Below are 22,118 nucleotides of genomic sequence, written 5' to 3'. Positions count from 1 at the left end.
AGTGACGTTTTAATGATACTCTACGCATCTATGGAGTAACCAATCATAGTCCTTGATGCAGATACTAGTACTCGCAGGTCATTTGTATGATACCTGTGGCAAAACCTTGCTTTTCTGCGGAGTTCGTGTAACCCATAGTCTACCCCACAAAATCCACAATCTATTTCCTCACTGCCGCACCACATTATTTGCTACTCAAGGAAATCCTCAAAATAGTAAATGAAAACTCGAAACAGGGCACAAGTCCGAGCCAATCGTGGTCTTTTTATCACCCGGCAAATCTCCTCTGCCATAGTGAGCTGCGCATCCGTCGCGCAGCAGTGTCCCAGTCTGTAGTCCACTCCCGGTAGTACGGCTGATAACCTAAGATCGCACCAATCCATCTTCCCACTACTACTCCTAGAGCTCTGGAAACCAACATCCCGCACGGGACCCACCACGGCAACATAATGCAAGAGCCTCCAGCATCGAACATGCAGAGTATCTGGATGAAATCTATAGCCTGTCCCGTGGATACCATCTCATCCATGTAACGATAGTAGTTCTCGTAGAAAATGTAATCTAACATGCGAGATTCCTTCCCCTTCGGAGCTGGACCGGAAAGTAAAAACTTGGTCACCTGTTGGTCATTTGATAAGGGTCCAGGGATTGTCCGGTTGCGAACCCACGGTGGCACTGGGAGCTCGTCATCGTTATGAGTAAGGAGGACGCGATTCGGGCCGACGTCGACGTAGAGACTTCCTTCTATGACTTGGAAGTATTCAACCTGGAGGTAGTGGAAGTGGGGTGGAGGTTCATGTTCACGGAGGCGTAGAAGGTGGGGGTGGTGATCTGAGAAGGTGACCTCAAGGTTGAAGTTTCGGGTTGGGTGTGGCAGGTTGCGGAAAGTTATTGCACCGTCAAAACTGTATAAAGGTCGCAACGTTAGCACGCATTGTTTTCTTGACCTTCAAGGAAGCTGTGTAGAAATTCATTTCAGTCTTACACCGAGACAACTTGCTCGCCTGCTGTAATCTTCCGCGGTCGTGGAGGTGGCATTGTTCGTTGTAAAAGCGATCAGATTGAGATCGTTGTTTCCTGTCATGTCGTAAGCGAGGAGATTTTCTCTCAATGTGCTTATATACCCGACCCTTTTGTCACAGATTGGTCAGCTGCTGTGCCTCTTATCTGTCCGTGAGGCTGGCTTATAGTGGTGGATAATATCGACATGTCAATCTCGGATCCTTGTTTCGCAGGGTCTTCCAACAAACACATTCTTTCTATTTAGATCTGAAGAATGATTTGATGTTCTAAATGACGGAAATTTTGCCAATACCATGTGCGCATGACTGTTTGCCAGTTTCCATATGTCAATCCCGGTAGATAAGTATAACTAGATAGAGGCTCGCATTTCTATTGTAGAAAACCATACATTCTTGTTCCATTCACTCTACGACTGTGTAAGGCCAGAAGGTGAACTGTGATAATGGTGTTACTATCGCTGATTTGCTTTGCATTAGCACTTAAACCTAGTCCTGTTGCTGCAGATTCATTCCTCCTGGAACGAGCTACAGCTCCTAATTCAAATGAGACGATAGGTTTCTTTGTAACTTCTTTGAATCTGACAAAAGACCAATCCGACGCTGTCCGCGATCGCTTGGTCAAGGACAGCAATTTCGACGCCTACCTGCAGAACCAAACCTACGATAAGTCCCGACTCGATGCTACCTCATGCGAGACGCTTCAATTAGTACTGGGAAAGGCTGCAGTGAATCCGCCTCCCGTGGACAAGAACATTGTCCAGAGGAGCTGGTAAAATTCCCTCTCCCAGTCCATGCTTCTCCCGGCTGCCGTTGCAACATATTCATATTGCAGACGCTGACCAGCCGTGCCTAGGTCACAAACCGCATGGTTAACGCCGAGCTGCGTCGCATCCCCAGACAAAAAGGAGCAAGTGTCTCAAATTCTCAAGACTGTGAATCTTTTTAATCATCGATTCTCGGTGCGGAGTGGAGGTCATAGTCCCAATCCGGGATTTTCTATCCTACAAGGAGAGGGTTTGCTCATCGATCTGCGAAAGATAAATCATATCGCTGTGAGCAGTGACTCAAAGATAGTCGATTTGGGACCAGGCGCTCGGTGGGGAACTGTCTATGCCAAGTTGGACAGTTACAATGTAGGTGTCCTAGGCGCAAGGATCCCAACCGTTGGTGTTGGCGGCGCGTTCCTAGGAGGTATAGTTTCCAATTCCTTTTCGACTACATTGCGCAAGGCTAATGCCTACCAGGCGGGTTCTTTCACTTCTCGGGTCAGTTCGGCATGGCAGTAGATAATCTCAAGTCCGTAGAGGTAGGTCGTTCTCGTTCTACTAAAGTTTTAGTGTTTACCTATGACACCAATTTACTAAAGAACCTTTCTTAGATTGTGCTGGCAGACGGAAAGATAGTTGAGGCTAGTGTACAACAAAACTCGGATCTCTTCTGGGCGATAAAAGGAGGAGGGCCAAATTATGGTTAGTGTTGCTCTGTCTTCACCCCGGCTTACGATCTTATCTGACTCGGTTACCTTCCTGCCGGCAGGTATTGTAGTGAATTATAAGGCAAACACCGTCCCAGTGAAGAATATGTGGTATCAGGTGGGCCAGTATGCCACATCAGAAGTACCCGCAATCTTGGACGCTTTTGCGAAGTGGCAGAAGACGGGCGCTTCTGACGTAAAGGCAACAGTAGCTTTGATTATTGGGCTTGAGTCCACGACGTTAGGTTTCTTCTACTCCGAACCAGCGACCAAACCTGCGTCGTTCGATGCATTTAATAGTCTGACGCCACTTGCGCCCGTATTCACTACCAACGGTACTGTTCAAAGCCTTACCGATCTGTTAGGTGGAGTTGCTGCCCCCGGAGCTCTGCGGTAAGTGGCTTTTGATATCGAACACGAGAAAGGATTACAAACGTAAAGAACTGATGGTTTTTGCACAGACACGATTACAGGGCTGCAAGCTCTAAAGTTGACGCGCAGCTTTACAAAGACGTTTACGCTTTTTGGAGACAGCAGGCCGATGCAGTCCACAATTCTACTGGAGCAAACATGACCTTCACTCTTCAACCTGTGCCCCCAAATCTTGCTCGAGAGGGTTCTAGGAAAGGTGGAAACCCCATGGGGGTCCCAAAAGAAGCACATCAATGTAAGATATTTATCTGAAATTAGTGTCTGAGAAATGCTTACATGAAAGAAAGGGTGGACTACTCTGGTTGATTGGACACGCGCTGAAGATGACGATGCTGTACGAGCTGTTCCAATTGCTACTGAACAGAAATGGGTTGAATTGAGCAAGGCACGAGGTCTGCATGTACCATATCTGTTCTTAAACGATGCATCAAGGGACCAGAATCCACTTGCTTCGTATGGAGCAGCTAATCTACAAAGGATGCGGACAATAGCAAAGAAGTACGACCCTGGCGAGGTGTTCCAGAAACTACAAAACGGGGGGTTTCTATTGTCAAAAGCTTAGAAGGTAACATCAAGGTCCATTATCAACAAACTGACTATACGCCATGTCGCTACAACATTATAATCCTTTCCAGTCATCAAACAATACTAGAAAGAAACAAGCAGGGGAGTAGTTGGTTACAGAAGCAAGTAAATGTATTAGCAAATAAACTATAAAAAATGCATCATATACCTAGAGATATCTTTATCTATCTAACTATTAATTACTTGCTATCCCAGTGCTTCTCGGTGTTTGAGATACCAAAACGGATGACGACATATTGCCTATCTCTATTCGGGCACGATTTCTGCTGCCGTACACGGTGAACGCCCGTGTATCTCTCCTTTTCATTTTCACAAGCCGCCTGGGCTAAATCCATGGCACAACCATCCTAGAAGGTGCTCGCCCGCAATAGTGTTGAGCAGATGATGAGTGATCTTGAATCAGAGAAAAAGGATCGGAAAACTGAGTCGAGTACACATGATGAAATGCTCGTAAGGCATTATTATTTCTCCCAACTATCGATTGATAGGTGGAAATGTGCGAGGGACTTGGTTTTCGAGCCTTACCCTATTTGACCCTAGCTCAGAGGCAAGCGAACGGCAAGAGACTGCTGTTAATCTTCTTGGGCTTGGACTTACTACGATGATGCATTGTTCGCGGGCGATTGCAACATTGCGATGCCGCTCCTTCTAAACTCTTGTAGGTACTTTACCCGTGGCTCGCGCAGTGAGAAATGAGCTCGTCGAGCATTGACGCGCGATTTGAAAGATTTCGGGGCAATGAAAGTCCACAGACAACGATGAAATTTGGCCGAAACGCGAAGCTATAAGGTGTGGTTTTGCCATAGCTGTGCCGCTGGCGAATTGTTTGCAAAAATATACAGTCAAAAATATTCTCTCTGTTGAGATAGTCGCCACGACAGTCTCGGGTCTTCATCATGCGTCTTTCCACGCTTATCAAAACTGCTTTCATGATGTCCGTTGCCCGAGCTGATACTCTCCTTTATCGCAATACATTCAATGACAGCAGTTCCATCGCGAGCTGGGTAGCCGAAGGCCCATTAAACGCAGTTGTGTCCAACAACACCCTTGAACTTAGTGGCAGAGGCAAAGCAGACGATTACTTCGTCTACTGGCTACCTGAAGTTTTCCCTGATCGCATCCGCATTACTTGGGAATTTTCGGCCATCCAGGAACCCGGTCTTGCAATGTTTTTCTTCGGCGGAGCATCAGTAGCTGGCGGTAGCATTTTCGACAAAGGCCTTGCGCCTCGAAACGGGAGTTATCCCCAATATCACTCTGGAGATATTCGTGTTCTTCATGCGTCATATTTCCGTCGACGATGGCCGGAGGAGCGCGCTTTCCATCTAGCAAATTTGCGAAAATCTCCTGGCTTTCATCTCGTGGCGCAAGGGGCGGACCCACTACCTCCGGTTGCTGATGCGAAGGGAGCCTTTTACAAGGTCGAAGTTGTCAAAGACAAGCGCGATGTGCGCTTCTCTATCAATGGATTGTTGCTCTTTTCCTGGGAGGATACCAAAACAAATACTGGTCCAGTCGTCCGAGAAGGCCGGATAGCATTTCGTCAGATGCAACCGCTTGTTGCACGCTATCGCAATTTGGAGGTCTGGAAATTGGATTGAGAGATATAGTGTTTGAGAAGAGAATGAGCTGAAGCCATCGTTTGTGAAGAGGGGATTTTCAAATGGTCTGCAAACCCGACAGCATATAATATTTTGGCGCTGGGGTGATCATTATCCCTTCTGCTACAACTCTGCGTGATAAATGTACGCTAAATAGGTCAGCAAGCTACAAACATATTGTACACACTGAATCCATCTTTCAGAATCTGCACCAGTGCTTCAAAGGACATAACGACCTTCTCATATTATTTTTAAGCATCAAGGACGTAAATTACTCCAAGGCGCAACCTCTCAATCTCGTATGACCGTTGACATTGGTCGACGCAGTCCAGAACCAGTACTATTGTTGCATCAGGAGGCACGCATTGAAGAACCCGGTTGGGCAATTTGATGCCTGCTTGAAGCGCGTCGTAATCATCCAGGCTATTCCATTTGTCGCTGCGGACGAAGTCTTCAATTTCTAATTCGAGATCGTGGTCCCCTACTCTCTTCTCGAAAGTCTGCAGAACGAGATCAAGGAAAAGTGCTTCTGTAAGTCGCTTGTCGCTCTGCGCCAAATAAAGGTTTGGTTTGATAAACAACATAGGCGACTTCTCTTTCCTCTTTCCGAAGCTGGTCCGTGAGCAACATCGTAATCAGCGATAGCCAACTCAGAGTTGTTTAGTTTACCCATTTCGCATTGTGTCCAACAGAAACAGCAGTCCCGCATCACCATCCTTTAGCCACTGATTGAATCATGATTGATGCTCAAGTTTCCTAGCTGGCATAGGCGTTAGTAGAACACAATACTGGGAAGTAGGTTCAAATATGGCGTTCGAGAGCAGAGCTTCATAGGATGTCAGGCTCGCAAGACATTCTCTACTATATCAATAGACCCACAAGCCGCAGCCGCCTTGACACAATGAAGGCTACCATTGCTTTCTCTGCTCTCGCCTCAAGCGTCCTCGCTGCCCCTTTCCAGCTGGTGGTCAGCAAGGCCGCCAACAGCGTTGACGAGCTGAAAGACAAAACCATCGCCTTTCAACACAGCGTTCTGTTGGTCGCCGATAACGTTCGCTACGGCGTCCGACGGCAAAGACACACTGTCCATCCAGAACGGAACTCGAGGTAAGTCTGCGCTGTATGTGCTCTCAGCTGCATGGATCCTGCAATGATACTTACTTGACAAGAGTCTACGTTGATAAGAACGGCTAACTCAAACTGCAAGAGTACAATGTGACCATTCCTAGCGACGGCCTAACGACTGGTTTCACGACAGCTCGTGACAACACGATCAAGTTCGGCGTTGAAAAGACATACGCTCAGGGAACCTTCGAGGGGGCGACCCTATCATCGCCTGGGGGCCTTTTGTTGAGCGTTCTGGCGCTACTCTTACATTGGACTGTGTGCAAATCTCTTTCCAGAAGGTAGCTATCTGAACCTGTGCCTGATGTAGGTTCTAGGAGTTACCCTCGCTTGTCAAATGACAATATCGACTGGACAAGAGATACCTGCAGAGGGCGGTGGGCAGCAAAACAAGAGTGGGGGCATCAGTGTATGAGGAAGGGGAGAAAACATTGGAGGTACGTTTAGTAGCTATGCTGCAATTAGCACAGCTCTCGCGGAAGTGATGGTATTAAGCAACGATAAAGACCCAGAGCTACTTTTTGAGCCCTTTAATTTCTAACAAGGCGCCGCACTGTTTTGGCGTTGATTTACTGTACGTCTTTACACTTGGTTGGCATCTTTCCATCGCAGACTTGAGACAACACCTCCATCCACGAGTAAATCAGTTCCGGTGATAAAGGACGCCTCTGCGCTGGATAGAAAGCTAACAGCATTCACGATATCCTGCGGCGTGCCAACTCGCCCGGCCGGGCTCGAGGCGATAAACTTGCCAGCAGCGGCTGCGATCTCGTTACGCCCAGTGCCGGTGGATATAACGCCCGGACTCACAGAGTTCACTCTGGCGCCTTGCTTTCCCCAGGCATGAGCAGCAGCTTGGACCCGTAACAGGTTTCCACGTTTGGACAACCCATAGGCTTGTCCAGGGCCAGAAGGATCATCTGCATCCACTGATATCTCCTGATGAGTTAGAAGCTCACCGCGCGCAGCTGTTGCGAGATGGCGCTCCAGGCCAGGTGAAAGAGCCGGCACCATGTAGCCTGCCATGCTGGAGACACACACGAGACTCGTACCCAGAGTTGCGACAGGGAGGAAGCCTTCGATAATATTTGCAGTGCCAAGAAGATTGACTTCGTAGATTCGGCGAGAAGATGCTGCGGTGGGCGATAAGCCTGCGGTGTGCACGACGACTTCAACAATCCCCGTTGCTGCAGCGGCCTGAGCCAACGCGCAGACAGAAGTGAAGTCGGACACGTCAAGAAGGGTAGCGGTGACAGCATAGCCTTCATCGATCAAGGTATCGCGGGCGGTATTGAGGAGGTCGGTTGCATGATCGGCAAGAAAGAGTTGTCGGCCAACTCCAAGACGGCGAGCGATGGCCAGACCCATGCCACCGCAGCCAACGACGACTGCAACACGTGGAGGCATAGCCCTAGCTGGAGTGTTTTGTAGATATTGTAATCGACTACTAGTACTATATATGTACACAAAGGACTTTATACCTACTGCGCTCTTGGCAAAGATACAACACATCTTTTAGGCCTAGTCCGAACCCGAGACCGAGACCGAGAATAATAGCGAGAGCGAAGCGCAACAGAAGCAGAAGTTGCAGAACCCACACCTCAATTCTGTTTGCAATAGACCATGCGCTCAGACAATTTTCAAATGTTAATCTTAATTATTATTCTGCTAGCCATCAGCATCCTGATATCTGTATCCTTAAGTTCTTCGTCCGGATCCGTGCCTTCGCAGTTAGTCCAGCACTCTGACTATGGTCAGCAGCTGGCTACAATTGTGACGAAATGAAAATGCGCAATCGAGAATGCGAGAGAGAGTACGGAGTACGAGAGTACGAGAGTGCGAGAGCGAGCCGGGCGGACCGGTGCTCTAATTGGCGATGACGAGGATCACTAGCCCATAATGGATTAGCGTTTATAGATGTAAATTCCCCTTGCCGATCCAACTCTTGGTGTTTACTATTGGACAGACTCCGAGCGTGCGTTTCCTGAGGTCATACTCTTGTAACACTAGTATTGAGTCTACAAATCGATGGCAGGCATGTGTAGCTATATCGAACTTACTTAGCCTTCTGGGATCGTCATGAGTACCTGGGTACCCTTACAAGTACCAAAGTTTCTCTACACGAAATTCATATAAGAACAGCTGCAGATCCCTTCAGAAGTAAATGTTGTCACAATCACTGTCCTTCATCCAAAATGGTCCGACTTTCTCTCTGCGCCTTTTCTTCTCTGCTTGCCATTGCATCAGCAATCAAAGACTGCAACCCAGAACAAGCATGTAGCGACCTGAAATCGTCTCATCCGTCCATAACCTTTCTCCCCGGCGATGAGAAATACACCAATGAGACTGAAGTTTCGTGGACTGCGTCCGCGTGGCTCAAACCAGCCTGCGTCTTCGCCCCTCGAAATGCCAAAGACCTTTCGTTCGCCGTCAAGACGTTCACCAGAACATCGACCCCATTTGCAATGAGAGGTGGGGGTCACATGCCCATTCCGGATGCAGCAAACATCAATTCTACCGGTGTTCTCGTCTCTAGTTCGAATCTGAAGACTTTGCAGCTTAGCTCAGACCAGCAGACGATGAGCATTGGTCCTGGTCCTCGCTGGGGCGACGTCTTTCAATATCTGGAAGGGACAAATCGAACCGTCATTGGAGGCAGACTGGCCCCGGTAGGTGTGCCAGGCCTCTTGCTTGGTGGCGGCATGTCCTGGTACAGCTACAAGCATGGACAAGGATCTGCTGGAGGAAAGATCAAAGCTTATGAGGTGAAGCCCTTGAATTCGCGACTCGTCTTGTAAACTGACTGAAAATTCAGGCCGTCTTAGCGGACGGAACTATAGCGACCGTCACAGCAAAGTCAAAATACGCAGATCTCTATTGGGCTCTTCAAGGTGGTGGAAACTCGTTCGCGCTTATTACTCGATTCGACCTCCAGACATTCTATGCAGAGACGCCTCTCATGGCCGACGCCAATTACGGCTCGTCGAACGCAACGCGCGATGCGTGGCTCAAGAATATCGTGGATTTCACAAACAGCATTGATAAAGATGGCGACACAGGAGCTGCTGTAATCCCAGTTGCCCGATGGGGACCAAATTTCACAGCACCTCTGTACCAAACTACTCTGTTCTACAATGGAACTGCGGCTCCCGCCTCCGGTCCATTTGCCGAATTCATCAATGGCACTACACTCAAGGCGCTGAACGATACATCAAACATGAGGCGAATTTCTTTAACCCAATATGGGGCTGCGCTAGGTCCTGCTTTCAAGCCCGGCGGTCAATCCCATGGACTAAACCAGAAATTTCACGTGGTCAGCACCAAGGCAACGTATGAGGCGGCCACCATAGTACATGACACTTTCTTCTCCTCTCTTCAGGAAGCAGGCTTGGCAAATCGTCTTCCGGGATTCTTTGTCGGACTTGCATTCAACTGTATCACACAATCATGGGCGACTGCTTCAGTGGGCGCACCCCAAAATATGCCCCAGAATCCGCAATTCTGGATCGAGCAATCATTGACTTGGGAGTCCGAAGCTGATACCCCAGAGATAGAAGCGTGGGTACATGCGGTCAACGCGAAAATGAATGAGAAGCTCATTGCTGCGAATCAAACGGAGAGGTACACATACCTGAACGATGCAGACAAGGGGCAAGAGGTTTTCAGCACCTATGGGGAGGAGAACCTAAGGAAACTGCAAGACATCCGAAACAAGTACGATCCTCATCGTATCTTTACCGACTTGTTGCCTGGTGGTTTCAAGGTCGCGCATGCATAGGCTGAAGGAGATAATCGACAGCCTGATTGCTGGAGGATCTTCGTTGCGAGCGATAGTTGATTTGGGCGGACGAAGGAAAGGCCATCTAATTGTATTGTTATACGCGTCATAAATTTAGCTAGTAATACATACTGTATTGTAGTGTAAGCTTTTGCAAGTCCGAAGAGTTGACCCTCAATAGGAATTCTTGTAGTTACTAGAAAGTAAATGTGCATAATACTCCAATCTTGCATATTGAGGCGTTCCCAAATCGGATCGTATGATTTTCCCCTAAAATCTCGGTCCTTTGATAGGCCGGACTCGGTGATGACTCTAATAATGATTTGGCTTGCATAGGAGGGTATAAGGCTGATGAAAGTAAAGGAGATGGTCGATTTAATTAATGCAATCCCCGCATGTTTCTCGGCAGTCCAACCCGAAAATGACAACAGGCTAGTATGAATGCATTGTGCGAACCGAGACCGAGACCGCGCCCCACCACATACGCTATACGGGCCAGTGCATGTACTTTTGAATTGGCAGGGGATTGGCGAGTTCTCGAAGTTCCTATAAATGGTTTTCGCTCCTCCGCTCCATAATGCCTTCTGGATGACTACACGTCACGACCTGCGAGTACGATCTTGATAGAAGATCTGAGCGAGACATGTCTACATCCGCTGAAAAAGGTCCAGTCGGCACTACAAACGATGACAATGTTGTCGACTGGGATGGTCCAGACGATCCCCAGAATCCCTTGAATTGGCCGGTCCGCAAGAGATACCTCCACGCCATTTTTGTTAGCAGCATTGCTTTGGTTGTGTAAGCTCATACATTACTGTTGCATGAGCATTTACTGATGAAGTACAGCAATCTAGGCTCGACAGTCTTCGCGCCCGGTGCACCTCTTCTCATGAGGGAGTTGGGAGTGACTTCATCTATCGTAGGATCGTTGACGGTGTCGATTTATGTCCTCGGATTCGCTGTCGGGCCTCTGATACTCGCCCCTTTGTCTGAACTCTACGGCCGACTCGTGATATATCAGACGACCAACATAATCTTTATGGCATTTACTTTAGGCTGCGCGCTTGCCACGGACTCTAGCATGTTCCTAGCATTTCGTTTCATTGCGGGATGTGCAGGCTCGGCTCCAATGACCATTGGAGGAGGAACAATCGCTGATGTCTTTCCACAAGAGGAGCGGGGCGGAGTCATGGGGTTGTTAGCATTAGGTCCTATTATAGGACCTGTGGCAGGCCCTGTTGCTGGTGGTTTCCTTGCGCAAAACGCCGGTTGGAGGTGGACCTTTTGGTTAATACTCATACTTGTAAGTAGATCCTACCTACTCTTGAAAGATGGGATCTAATTTCTTAGTCTGGAATTGTTTGTGGATCTTCGTTCATCTGGATGCGCGAAACGTACGCTGCAATTTTGCTTGATCGAAAGACAGCCCGACTCCGGAAAGAGACTGGCAACCTCGAATTACGATCAAGGCTTGACCGTGGCATTTCCGCAAATGCTTTACTCGCACAATCGGTCATTCGCCCTCTGAAACTGCTCGTTTTCTCGCCGATCGTCTTGCTTATCAGTGTGTACACTGCTTTCGCTTTTGGTCTGACTTTCCTTCTCTACACGACCTTCCCTCGCGTATTCAGCAGACAGTATGGCTTCGGAACTGGTATCTCAGGATTAGCCTATCTGGGAATGGGCATCGGATTTCTGATCGCTTTGGTCGTCTTTGCATCGACTAGCGACAGAATTCTTAAAGCCAAAGCCTTAAAGGATAAGTCTACTTCGCAAGTAGATGATAACGAAGACGTTGAGAACGTCGAAGACACAAGAGACGACAACACAACCCGGCCGCCACCTGACTCTGTTTTGAAGTACAAACCTGAGTACCGACTCATCTTCATGGCATATCTCACTCCTGTGCTTCCTATTGGATTCTTTTGGTATGGTTGGTCTGCCGAGCAACAGACCCATTGGATTGTGCCAATTCTGGGGACTGGTCTCATCGGAATTGGATCTCTGTTTATCATAATGCCGGCTCAGACATATCTTGTGGATGTGTTTGGTTCTGAGGCTGCGGCCTCAGCCCTTGCGGCCAACACTCTTCTTCGATCGTTATTCGGGGCCTTTTTGCCGATGGCTGGCGGTTCGATGTATGATGCCCTGGGACTTGGTTGGGGTAACAGTGTTTTGGGCTTTATCGGCCTTGCGTTCATTCCGGTCCCGTACTTCTTCTACAAGTTCGGTGACAGAATCCGTCGAAAATGGCCGGTCAAATTGTAGGTCCTCTTTAATTCGTAGATATATCAAGCGTAATTGTAGTCTGTACATTAGTACAGAGGCTTCCTGATGGTCCGCTACAATATGGTTGCAAATGGACTACATGTTTTACCGAGCTATATAACACAGGGCATGAATGTCCTAATCTTTTTGTAATAATAATATCAGTTTTATATACCTACTTACTACATGGACGTTGAACGGAGCTAGAACTATAGTCCTATATTACATGCAGATTACACAACGCGCATGTAAGATTTCCTTGGACGAAGTTTTTCGTTGCTTTTGAACGGACCACTTGCTACAATGGGAGAATTTGATCGTTGCTGGGATAAGGTACGTGTATAATGCATCTATCAAAATCGCAACCTTGCTTAAGCGCGTTATGAAACATTGAAGCTAAATGAAGGGAAGTATTGTCTATGCAATAACACTACAGAACGCCGACGAGGAATTTCTATCTTATGCGCCCTAAGTTGGAACAAATGAAAATAAACCCACTGAACCTTGTCTCCAGAGAACTGTTGTTCACCTCTATCTACCATATATCCATATTTAGCTTATACAGAGGTTAGACACGTAAAGCCGCATCTTAATGGGCCATGTCTTGAATATGTGACAAGTCGAGAATCGATCTGTCAAGAGCACATGCTGTCAAAGGGATTGGGGCAAAAGGTGCGAACCGGCATGCCTCCCCTCTGTATAGCAGCGGCATGGAAATTCTCAAATGCGCTGAACTTGTAAGAGGTGATCAACGCTTATTAGGAGATGATCGCAGCGCCATTGTCGAGCACGAGCTGTCACGTTCGTACCCAACTTCTTCAATGGGTTGACCTTGCCGCTTCTTGTGTTCTCGGAACTCGCGGATCGCAATACCTGCGGACCAAGACATTGAAATACTGGTTCATCGTTAGTTGACATCGAGATAGACACACATAGTGCGAACAACATCCACGTACTTTAAAACGATAGCCAGCCCGACCACTCCCCAGCTCAGATAACACGAGATGCCATGGCATTGCTTGAGATTGGCTTGCATTACAAGAAATGCGACTGCGCCCCAGAACACGATTTCCAAACAGTTGATGATGGCATTGGCTTTGTAACTGTGCCAGCGCTTGAATGGGCGGGAGTATTCCGAAAGAAGCTGGTAGAGGAGGAAGATGAGTGATTTTGCACCCTACAAAGTTGTAAGTCAATTGTTGTTATTGCATGCCGTGGTCACGTACCATTCCAAGAGCAATTGTATTAGCACGGGTGCGGGGTTGGTTCTTCATGAAGAGTCGAGGAACTGAGAGACCCATTGCAACAGCTATGAGAAGAAATTGGACAAGATGAAGTGGCAGCATGAATCGAGGAGAGAAAAATCCCTTGTTGAGGATATCCAACACGGCCATGACGTAAAGAGGAATGAATAATTATTGGAAAAAAAACTTTGGTAGTTCGAATGAAATTGTTCTTAAAATCCTGGTGGTAAATATTAAACTTGCTGCCGTCGTCTTCCTTATAAAGTTCAGGCTATGAATATATCTGAGCCATTGCATTGCCTGTACAGCAACACTATGCAGTCCCTTCAGCTGTAACGGGTGTATTTTGGGTGTTATCTGAGACATCTGACTAGAACGAGTGCGAGTGCGAGTGCGAGTACGTGTACGCTAGTCGGACCGAAATGTTTGGGACGTGTACCGTGGTAGATGGGCGGATACTAAAGAAGGGCCTTCTGCAACCACAGCCATCATGAATTTCGACTTTTTGTACCATCTAAAGTTTGACTAAAACGACAATGCTTGAGAAGCTTACCCGGACGAATTCTTGGAAATCCTCAGCCGCAACACGATTGCGTATTCCTCAACATCTTCCAAGACTCAAGTGTCAGTATGCGCTGCGCAACTCGTGCTTTATGTTATTGCGGTTTGTTTTGTTTCACAATAATATCAAAGGCTTTACTCCGTACAATTACTGAATGCTCGGTTAAGCTCTAGACAGATGGGAATTGCTCCAGATGACTATACTACACGACATAAGACAGTACCCTCATTTACGGCGTTTCCCTCCTTCAGATTGCGAGCGAATTTCCCCGGTGCTTCTGAGAGAATACTTGTTTCCATCTTCATACTCTCTACTGTCATAACGTTATCGCCGACATGACATCATCACCTTCCTGTTCCAGTATTTTCAGCACCTTACTCAGCATCGGTGCAGTTACTGCCATTGATTTGTCGGAGTCTGTACCGTCCCTCGATGCAACGCCCCTACGTACGTTCTCTACCCAAGGAAAGAGACTGAAGTTTCTATCCGTAGTCCAAGATCCGAGACTTGCGAAGTGAACAAGGACTGTCTGCGGGGTGATCGTGTCCGAGATGCCATAGGAAGCTGTCTCTGCCTTGTTTGCGCTACTTGGTGTTACGATGTAAGCGATGATTTTACGGTTATTGATCGATACAACTGCCGAACAGGCTTTGATAAGAATTTCAAGCCCACACTCGAAGTTGTATTGGGGGCTGGTTTATCGAGAGTGACATCGTAAGTTACCTTTGGAGTTATGCTCTTATTCTGATGAATGTGTTAGCGGAGAGCAGCATATTGACGTGTAATAATATGAGGCACTGTGGTCGGGTCATTGGCAGTCGTTGGAGGGGCAGGTATATTGAAACCCCAAGCTTTGCGTTGATTACTGATATATAGTCTTGCTCGCCATGAGCAAGATCGGAGAGCCATGCAACAAACAGGCTGTTAGATATTCGGTCGCCTTGCCTTGTCGAAGCCTTGCCAATAGCCTCGACAATACCGACCTGTTGGTTCAGCGGATCGAAACGCTGATTTCGAAAATCACTCTGAATATTGTGGAATTCTGTCCCTTGACCGTGTCTCCTTCATCTCTGCTGCTGTAAGAAAAGATCAGGGACAAGTCTCGATGGTATTAATACCTTTCTGTCTCTCGTATACGTGTTTTCGAGCAAAGCGCCGAGATTGTCTGGGATGAAGTAAGTGGTGTAAGCGGGGTCACTTAGTGACGGACGTAACAAGCAGCTTTGCGTGAACAATTCATTTGTCCGAACTCCAGCGCGAACGGAATTGGCCAATGCTTTGATCATTCTCTCAAAGGCGAGTTCTCTGGTGGGAGCCCATACGACCATCCTCGCGATCATGAAGTTAAAATAGATAGAAACATTTGACCCAATGTGCACTGTTGTCCCAAACCGTACATCGCTTTGGTCTATGCCAACGGCTTTCGGTGCCGTAGGAAGCGTCGATGTATTTTCCAGGATGATGCCGGCATCACCAAAGCTATGCATGGCTTCCAACTACTCCTAATCCAGTTCAGCCTGTAGTTGACTTTCTTCTCGGACGATCCTTATTCCTGTCCCATTCTTGTCCGAGCTAGTTTTTAGCATAAATAAAGATCTTTGTTGGCAGGAGCCATAGAAGCCGGGGATCAGCGGGAGATCTGGTAAATGCTCGCGGAGGTATGGCTTAGACGCTCTCTTATCACCAAAAGTTGGCATCGCCTCGGAACTAGGGCCAACGAATATCAGCCCATGTTCACAAACGGCTAGAGGAAGTCGCTGCGATCGCTGAGATAAACGTAGCCTGGGGGAATTGCTTCCGCCTGTGTCCGTGAAGCAGTCCGTATGATTAGATCTATGTTGATCAATCGGTTCCCATTCGTCCGTCGATCGATGCTGCAGAGTGACACGGCTTCGTCTGCCTCAGCCACATGCAGCGAATCGGCGTCTCGGTGCAAGAATCATTATTGATGAGCGGAACTTAATAGCATATATCATTGGAAAACGTACTCCTCTACGTAAATGGTGATTGCAGTGATGTTCAACCTGCGGCATGTAGCTACGCGGCAGGCGAGTCCACCACGGTTGACAGTTAAACCGAGCTCAATCATGGACCACCCATTGTCTTCCAGAAGCGGTGCGACAAGTGCAAGAGGTGTTCGCTGGGAGGTAACGTTTGCTTGAGGGTCTCTGATATCCATATCGGCGTGTGATGCGCCATGTTAAGTGATAGAAAGGTGCTGCAGCCGATGCACGTTTTACATCATTGTAGCTACTCCGTAATCCATACAATCATTACTATTTTCCGCGGTACGCACTGCTCTCCGTGCTGTGCGTGGGGTTGCCTGTGATGTGTTGCTCCTCGGAAGCGGCTCGGACCGTGATGTACCGCCCGGTCGCGCAGTTCTCAATAGTGGCGAGGCATTGTTGGCGGCCCAAAATCATTCCATTCTGACAATTCGAAATCGCGTTCCAGGAAGCTGGATTAGTTACTGGTTTCGGCCACCTATGCAGCCTGTTTTCTCGGGTGGATTCAAAAGCGCAGTTGCCATAGGTTCTACACACATCCGGGTACGGCATTGGGCCTTTCGACTCACAGCGCCAAACGGATTCAGCTCGATCAGCTCGACTCGCTTTCCATCTCGTATAAAGACGTCAAACACGAAGCCGGAAGTGACTAACATCTGCAGTACCTCTGGGTCGATTTCTTTTGTCGCATATGTGACTATGTCGTCAAGGACGGCTTTCGCACCTTCAGTCACCTTGTTCGCCAGCTCTTCCACGGACATCCCATCAGGGAGGGAAAGCGGCTTAAACCAGCGATACTGAGCTATACCTGTCAAGCGGAAATCTTGAGCAGTTGCGTTTTCGACTCCTCTAGCAGCAGGTGGTGGAACGAAACAGCGATACTCAAATTCCGCGTGAATAGTCTCGTCCCATGGGTTCAATATCAGTTCCATCGTTCCTGATGTTGCCAACTCATGCTTTAGGCTATCGCACCCACGATGGCTTGTGCAAATGCGCTTGATTATATCATGTAGCGATTGCACTGATGGATCGGGGAAGGCGCTGTCCTTGGTGCTCATCCTGTCTAGACGGAAGAACCACCTCTTAATACTGTCCGCCTCGAACAATTTACAAATACCGGAGCTAGCTTTTGAACTTTCCCACATCTCGGCAATTTCTGTGATTTGTTCTTCGTCAAGAGCGTTGTAGCGAATCCAGTGCGCGTGGCATTTCATCAAATCCTCATAAAGATAAGAGGGAATCTTGAAGATATGTGACTCGGACATCTGCTGACTGCGAGCTATGAGTGGCTGCCAAATGGTATATCGGTAAGGCGCCCACGGAGGGACCCTGTGCTCGAATGTTGTAGTTGTTGGCACTTGCGTCTCGATCTCATCAAGCAAGTGCATACAGGTATTGTACCTTGTAGCATTGCGTGAAGCCACACAGGCTTCATTGTTTCTTGCCTCTTCCGTATCGGCCAGAATGGCAGAGTACGGTACTACTCGAATGCATGAGGAGGGTGAAATCTTGTCAATAGCTGTACTGTCCATGATTATGCAGCAATGTAGAACAGTGTAACTTTAGTAAATGGGGGTAGCCTGGAAGTCCAACTATACTAGGGCAATTGGTAAGACCGTAGAGGAATGTTTATGTTTGGATGCGGGAAGAGAAGTAAAGCAAAGAATTTAAGTAACTACCTACACACTCGAATTGTTCACATTTGTAGAGTAATTTCGACGTGTATTGTTTATTTCGTATATGTTGACATTGTCTATACTTTTCAATGTAATTATGTTTTGTATTGTTCATTCAATATCCAGGTACCATAGCTTCAATACAATACATTGTTGTTCATTGAGAAATCGTAAAAACTAGGAAATTTTTTCAGTAGCAATAGGTAGTAGTGTGCCATTATGGTCTTGTTTTGGACACACTTGGGAGGGACTCGGTTTACCATGCGCGTTACTTCTTTCGCTCATACACATAGATGAGATCAGCTAGACAGAACCTAGAGATCTCAACCTAGATTGCGTGAATGAAATACAAAAGCGCAAACACGTTGAGAAAACTCCCTTATTTCCTCTTAGGAACGCAAAAACTGCCCACGGCTACAACAAGTCTTCACCACTTTCACAATACGATTATATTCGTAGCTTGGTCAGAGGACTGATTTCTTCCGGAACAACATCCCCATAGATTCAAATAGGTGTAGCTCTATGAAATTATTGCGACTAGTTTTCGAAATGTGTCGATCCATCCCATCCAAAAGGCGCTCTCATGAAATTATTGTTGGGAAAAGGCTGAGGATGGTGAAATAAATCGCGGGTTGAGCTGGAAGGAAGGCCGCCCACCCATTGGTGGAGTTGAAGCTCTGTAATTGGTTGAATGCTCTTAGAGGCCGATCTTCTCCTCAAATGTGTTTGAGCGATAAGTTCCTATGATCTCACAATGCACACCTGCATTTTCAATTTCACTCAACGCCAGCTCGGAGACCTTGAGCATAACTTGCTATGATTCCTATTCGAGCGCATCCACCCTATCATGACAAAATCCCTCTCTTTCTGCCTCCGCACTCCTAGTTCGTTTTATAAGGTCCCAACGCCTCGGAGGGGCAGCCGGAAGGATGGCCAATCATGGGCGGTAACCCGTTCCCAGAGCCATGACTACAGCAATGATCCCGTGCATACCTGGAAATAATTTATTGAGAAAAGGTTGCACCTCGGCTCCCGGGCCAAACGCCTACTTCCATTCCAGTGGGAAATAGTAATGCATAATCAATTTAAATGGCAGTTGGACTGGCACTTGTAAGACGTACAAGATTAGACGCGTTTTTGACCCGTGGTGCAATCATAATGACGACTAACGGGGAAGTCGTTCAAGGCAATCTTGACTACGATGGCCGCCTCATCCTCTATATAATTCAAGGTAAACACCGTCTTTCGTGAGACGTTTTGCAGCGGAAATTTTCAGTGCTAACACATTTAACCACAGCCGACCAGACAAATTACATCAATTACATCAAACCCTTGATATTGGCCGAAGAGCTTCAATTTCCACATGTTCTCTCAGTGATCAAGACGACGGATGAGTGGTACTACGCCATTCATCCCGAGCGCTATGTTCCAGCATTGAAAGACTGGGACGATGAGTCGCAGAAGGAAGTCATTGTGTTCGAGAGCACGGCATGCTTGCAATATATTGCCGAGAAGTTTGATGTTGATGGGGTGTGGAAGGGTAAGAATGCGTGGGAGAAAGGCCAGATCGTATCTTGGACTGCGTATCAAACAGCAGGCTTGGGGTAAGTAAAACGGTACGCAATGGGTGCCATCCAAAAGTGTACATGTATGTTGGAATTTTCCACTAACTAAATGTAGTGCGACGGCCAAATATTGGTTGTATTTTCTGAAAGGATTTCCCAACCGCCAGAATCCAGAGCCGCCCATGAAGGCGGTTGAAAAGTGAGTGTTCCTCCTGATATTTATTTGGGAAACAATACTCTTGATGGGTTGAAGGGTTCAGTGAAAGCTCCTTGTCTTAACCTAATATCCAGACTCCACGCCAATGTTATCAAACAATGGGACATATTGGAACAAAGGCTCTCCCTTCCAGGCCAAGACTACATCGCTCTGCCTGACCGGCCTACAATTGCAGATATTTCGTATTTTCCTTTTGCAATGCCTTGGATGTTCAAGTTTCTCGGCGTTGATGTGAAAGATTGGCCCAGGATCGAGGCTTGGGGAAAAAGAATGGTTGACCGACCAGCCGTGAAGACGATACTGGAGAGGGGCCCGAAATATGGCCACGACGAATAGGACAATCCGCCGTCTCGGTTGGCGACGAACCACTTCGGGGTCCGGGGCGGCGAGCGTTGACCATTTTGGCCTAGAACACATCACGTCACGTGCCTGCTTCCTCAAGCACGTTTCCATGGTTGAGGGCTACTTGTCTCAAGCGTAGGCTCTTTACGACGGAATTTCCAGATTTTAGATTCATTTTAGTCCTCTATAGTGTGTTCAAGCGAGCTATGGACCCTGCTTTGTACACATCTCTCAAGACCGTGTTCTTCGGCTTCTCGGTTTGCTGGATAATCTTTACATATGGCACTGTCTGCCTGTCATGGACAATTAATGTTCGTTCAAATCTCTCTCTTTGTTTTTTCCTGACGCGCAATAGTGCTCCGTTTCTTCATCTCGAGCTGAACGGCTGAAATCTCCAAGAAATACCTCGTACTTCGATACCCAATACGTTCCACCGATGTGAACAAAACTCCAATTCCGACATGTCCTTACGTTTGGCCCAACGGACAGGGTGATGTCGCGAAATTTCTCGAGGGGGAGGAGAATGGAAAAGCCTGGGGACAAAAGTTTGGTAGGATTTATAGGATTTGGAGTGGGACAGTGGGCGAAATGTATGCGAATAGCATCTTCATGCTATTATTTTCTTCTTCTAATTTTTGTTGTTCTTTCCGTACATTTATTTATTATTTCTCTTCCTTGACTTGCGATTTTGACTAGTTGCTTCTCTTCTTTAGTGTCGGGTACTGCTTCAGTTTTCATCTAACTTCTCATCTCCAGTGTAATCACCGATCCCACGCACGTAAAGTCCATTTTCTACGATTCGGATAAACACATAAAAGCTACCAATAACAACTCAGGTTGGCTCATGGGTGAACTTCTCGGCCAATGTGTTGGCCTGATCAGCGGCGCACACTGGTCGCGAGTCCGCAGCCAGACAAGCCAACATTTCACCCACGGCGCCGCTGCGCAACAAATCCCTCATATCATCAAATGCACCGCCAAGCATCTCGAAAATCTTCATACCAATGGTCCTCTTTCGCCTAAGGGGACTCGTCTCCTGGACCCGGTTCAAGACTTCAAGTACCTACCTTTCTGGGCTGTTGCCAATCTCTTGTACGGAGATCTGGGAACGGAAATGGAAGCTGAAATGAAAGAATTGGGTGAATTGAGAGAAAGAATATGGAGCAGAATGATCAGAGGCGGGATGACGAGGTTTGAAATCACGCGTTTTTTGCCTTGGGGCGCAGCCAGAGAGCTGCGGGAATTCAAGACCAGGTGGGCATCATTCAATCGCCGCGCAAGAGATGCATGCGTCCATTCGCAGCAGGATACGCCTATTGTGGATATGTTCGCCGCCGTAGAAGAGGGAACCTTACAGCTAGAAGAGCTTTTGCAAACGTGTGATGAGATGTTGTTCGCCAACCTAGATGTGACGATCGGCGCGCTTTCATGGAATCTAGTGTTTCTAGCGACGCATCAAGATGTACAGGATCAGATTCGCAACGAAATTTTTGAAAATACCTCTCACCCGGCGGATGAAACGAGAATACACAAGTACCTTCAAAATAGCAGAACGCTGATTTCCGCTTCGATCCTCGAATCTTCGCGTTTGCGTCCTTTGGCGCCCTTCTCAGTGGCACAAGCAGCTCCTACGCCGAGACTCGTAGGTCAATACCTGATTCCTGCGCACACCAATTTCATTATCGATACATACAAGTTGAACGTACAACATGAGATCTGGGGTTCGGACGGAAAAGAGTACAGACCTAGTCGCTTTTTGGATGCTAAAGCCTCGGAATTGAGGTATTCGTTCTGGAGGTTTGGTTTCGGACCTAGACAGTGCTTGGGGAAATATGTGGCGGATATCATAATAAGAAGCCTGTTGATAGGCTTACTGACAGATTGGAGGTTGAGGTTTGACGGAAATGTTGAGGACTGGGAGAAGAAAGAGGGTGTTTGGATCACAAGTCCGGATGTAGCCTTGAGGTGTGAAAGAGTGAAATGAGAGCTGAAGTAAGGACAAGTCCTTTTTCAAATTTCAATAGCCCTGGGTTCCACAGCTTTTGTATTGTGGAGATTTGAATCCATTGAGACTTATTGCTTCAGCTGGGCCGCGGATATGCCGGTTCTGTGTGCAATGATCAAATATTCAATTACTTTGGACAGAACTTTCTGTTGAAATTACGGGAAGACGAACTCAAAATGTTGAAAGGATTATTTATCTATTGATTCAATAATTTCT

The 22,118-nt window shown here is 47.4% G+C and overlaps 11 protein-coding genes across 11 annotated transcripts; 6 read left to right on the top strand and 5 right to left on the bottom strand.

Moving 5' to 3' along the window:
* Positions 1-94: 94 nt before the first annotated feature.
* Positions 95-1,073, bottom strand: BU24DRAFT_481891 (uncharacterized protein). The gene is made up of 2 exons (XM_033533210.1): positions 986-1,073; positions 95-905 (listed from the first exon to the last, which is right to left on the bottom strand). Exons 1-2 carry the CDS (start codon positions 1,036-1,038, stop codon positions 269-271), a joined length of 690 nt encoding a protein of 229 aa, XP_033382773.1. The 5' UTR covers positions 1,039-1,073; the 3' UTR covers positions 95-268.
* A 220-nt stretch (positions 1,074-1,293) lies between these two features.
* BU24DRAFT_433798 (FAD-binding domain-containing protein) lies at positions 1,294-3,490 on the top strand (the record flags this gene model as incomplete). Its single annotated transcript, XM_033529998.1, has 7 exons — positions 1,294-1,318; positions 1,866-2,213; positions 2,267-2,328; positions 2,401-2,491; positions 2,559-2,889; positions 2,958-3,163; positions 3,216-3,490. The coding sequence occupies 7 exons, from the start codon at positions 1,294-1,296 to the stop codon at positions 3,488-3,490; spliced, it is 1,338 nt and encodes a 445-aa protein (XP_033382772.1).
* Positions 3,491-4,136: 646 nt separating this feature from the next.
* Positions 4,137-5,249, top strand: BU24DRAFT_423385 (DUF1961-domain-containing protein). Its single transcript, XM_033528238.1, has one exon. It carries the CDS (start codon positions 4,410-4,412, stop codon positions 5,112-5,114), a length of 705 nt encoding a protein of 234 aa, XP_033382771.1. The 5' UTR covers positions 4,137-4,409; the 3' UTR covers positions 5,115-5,249.
* Positions 5,250-6,015: 766 nt separating this feature from the next.
* Positions 6,016-6,724, top strand: BU24DRAFT_410177 (uncharacterized protein; the record flags this gene model as incomplete). Its single annotated transcript, XM_033525973.1, has 4 exons — positions 6,016-6,221; positions 6,344-6,497; positions 6,550-6,648; positions 6,710-6,724. 4 exons carry the CDS (start codon positions 6,016-6,018, stop codon positions 6,722-6,724), a joined length of 474 nt encoding a protein of 157 aa, XP_033382770.1.
* Positions 6,725-6,746: 22 nt separating this feature from the next.
* Positions 6,747-7,674, bottom strand: BU24DRAFT_423384 (putative short-chain dehydrogenase). Its single transcript, XM_033528237.1, has one exon. It carries the CDS (start codon positions 7,644-7,646, stop codon positions 6,822-6,824), a length of 825 nt encoding a protein of 274 aa, XP_033382769.1. The 5' UTR covers positions 7,647-7,674; the 3' UTR covers positions 6,747-6,821.
* A 760-nt stretch (positions 7,675-8,434) lies between these two features.
* On the top strand, positions 8,435-10,017 carry BU24DRAFT_441893 (FAD-binding domain-containing protein; the record flags this gene model as incomplete). Its single annotated transcript, XM_033530485.1, has 2 exons — positions 8,435-9,004; positions 9,055-10,017. The coding sequence occupies 2 exons, from the start codon at positions 8,435-8,437 to the stop codon at positions 10,015-10,017; spliced, it is 1,533 nt and encodes a 510-aa protein (XP_033382768.1).
* A 643-nt stretch (positions 10,018-10,660) lies between these two features.
* On the top strand, positions 10,661-12,302 carry BU24DRAFT_481875 (MFS general substrate transporter; the record flags this gene model as incomplete). The annotated part of the gene is made up of 4 exons (XM_033533209.1): positions 10,661-10,810; positions 10,859-11,320; positions 11,368-11,793; positions 11,878-12,302. 4 exons carry the CDS (start codon positions 10,661-10,663, stop codon positions 12,283-12,285), a joined length of 1,446 nt encoding a protein of 481 aa, XP_033382767.1. The 3' UTR covers positions 12,286-12,302.
* An 890-nt stretch (positions 12,303-13,192) lies between these two features.
* Positions 13,193-13,679, bottom strand: BU24DRAFT_410173 (uncharacterized protein; the record flags this gene model as incomplete). Its single annotated transcript, XM_033525972.1, has 2 exons — positions 13,193-13,462; positions 13,512-13,679. 2 exons carry the CDS (start codon positions 13,677-13,679, stop codon positions 13,193-13,195), a joined length of 438 nt encoding a protein of 145 aa, XP_033382766.1.
* A 1,914-nt stretch (positions 13,680-15,593) lies between these two features.
* Positions 15,594-16,270, bottom strand: BU24DRAFT_463218 (uncharacterized protein; the record flags this gene model as incomplete). Its single annotated transcript, XM_033532097.1, has 2 exons — positions 15,594-15,924; positions 16,080-16,270. 2 exons carry the CDS (start codon positions 16,268-16,270, stop codon positions 15,594-15,596), a joined length of 522 nt encoding a protein of 173 aa, XP_033382765.1.
* A 97-nt stretch (positions 16,271-16,367) lies between these two features.
* BU24DRAFT_481867 (uncharacterized protein) lies at positions 16,368-17,629 on the bottom strand (the record flags this gene model as incomplete). The annotated part of the gene is made up of 2 exons (XM_033533208.1): positions 16,368-16,520; positions 16,667-17,629. 2 exons carry the CDS (start codon positions 17,627-17,629, stop codon positions 16,368-16,370), a joined length of 1,116 nt encoding a protein of 371 aa, XP_033382764.1.
* A 1,285-nt stretch (positions 17,630-18,914) lies between these two features.
* Positions 18,915-22,114, top strand: BU24DRAFT_451479 (cytochrome P450). Its single transcript, XM_033531108.1, has 6 exons — positions 18,915-19,004; positions 19,071-19,377; positions 19,454-19,537; positions 20,088-20,154; positions 20,297-20,487; positions 20,654-22,114. The coding sequence occupies exons 1-6, from the start codon at positions 18,932-18,934 to the stop codon at positions 21,879-21,881; spliced, it is 1,950 nt and encodes a 649-aa protein (XP_033382763.1). The 5' UTR covers positions 18,915-18,931; the 3' UTR covers positions 21,882-22,114.
* The last annotated feature ends 4 nt before the right edge of the window (positions 22,115-22,118 follow it).

The sequence above is a fragment of the Aaosphaeria arxii genome, assembly GCF_010015735.1.
Source record: "Aaosphaeria arxii CBS 175.79 unplaced genomic scaffold BU24scaffold_5, whole genome shotgun sequence".
Classification (NCBI taxonomy): Eukaryota; Fungi; Ascomycota; class Dothideomycetes; order Pleosporales; genus Aaosphaeria; species Aaosphaeria arxii.
The sequence above is the reverse complement of the archived record's forward strand: the minus strand, read 5'-3'. Positions and strand labels throughout refer to the sequence as shown.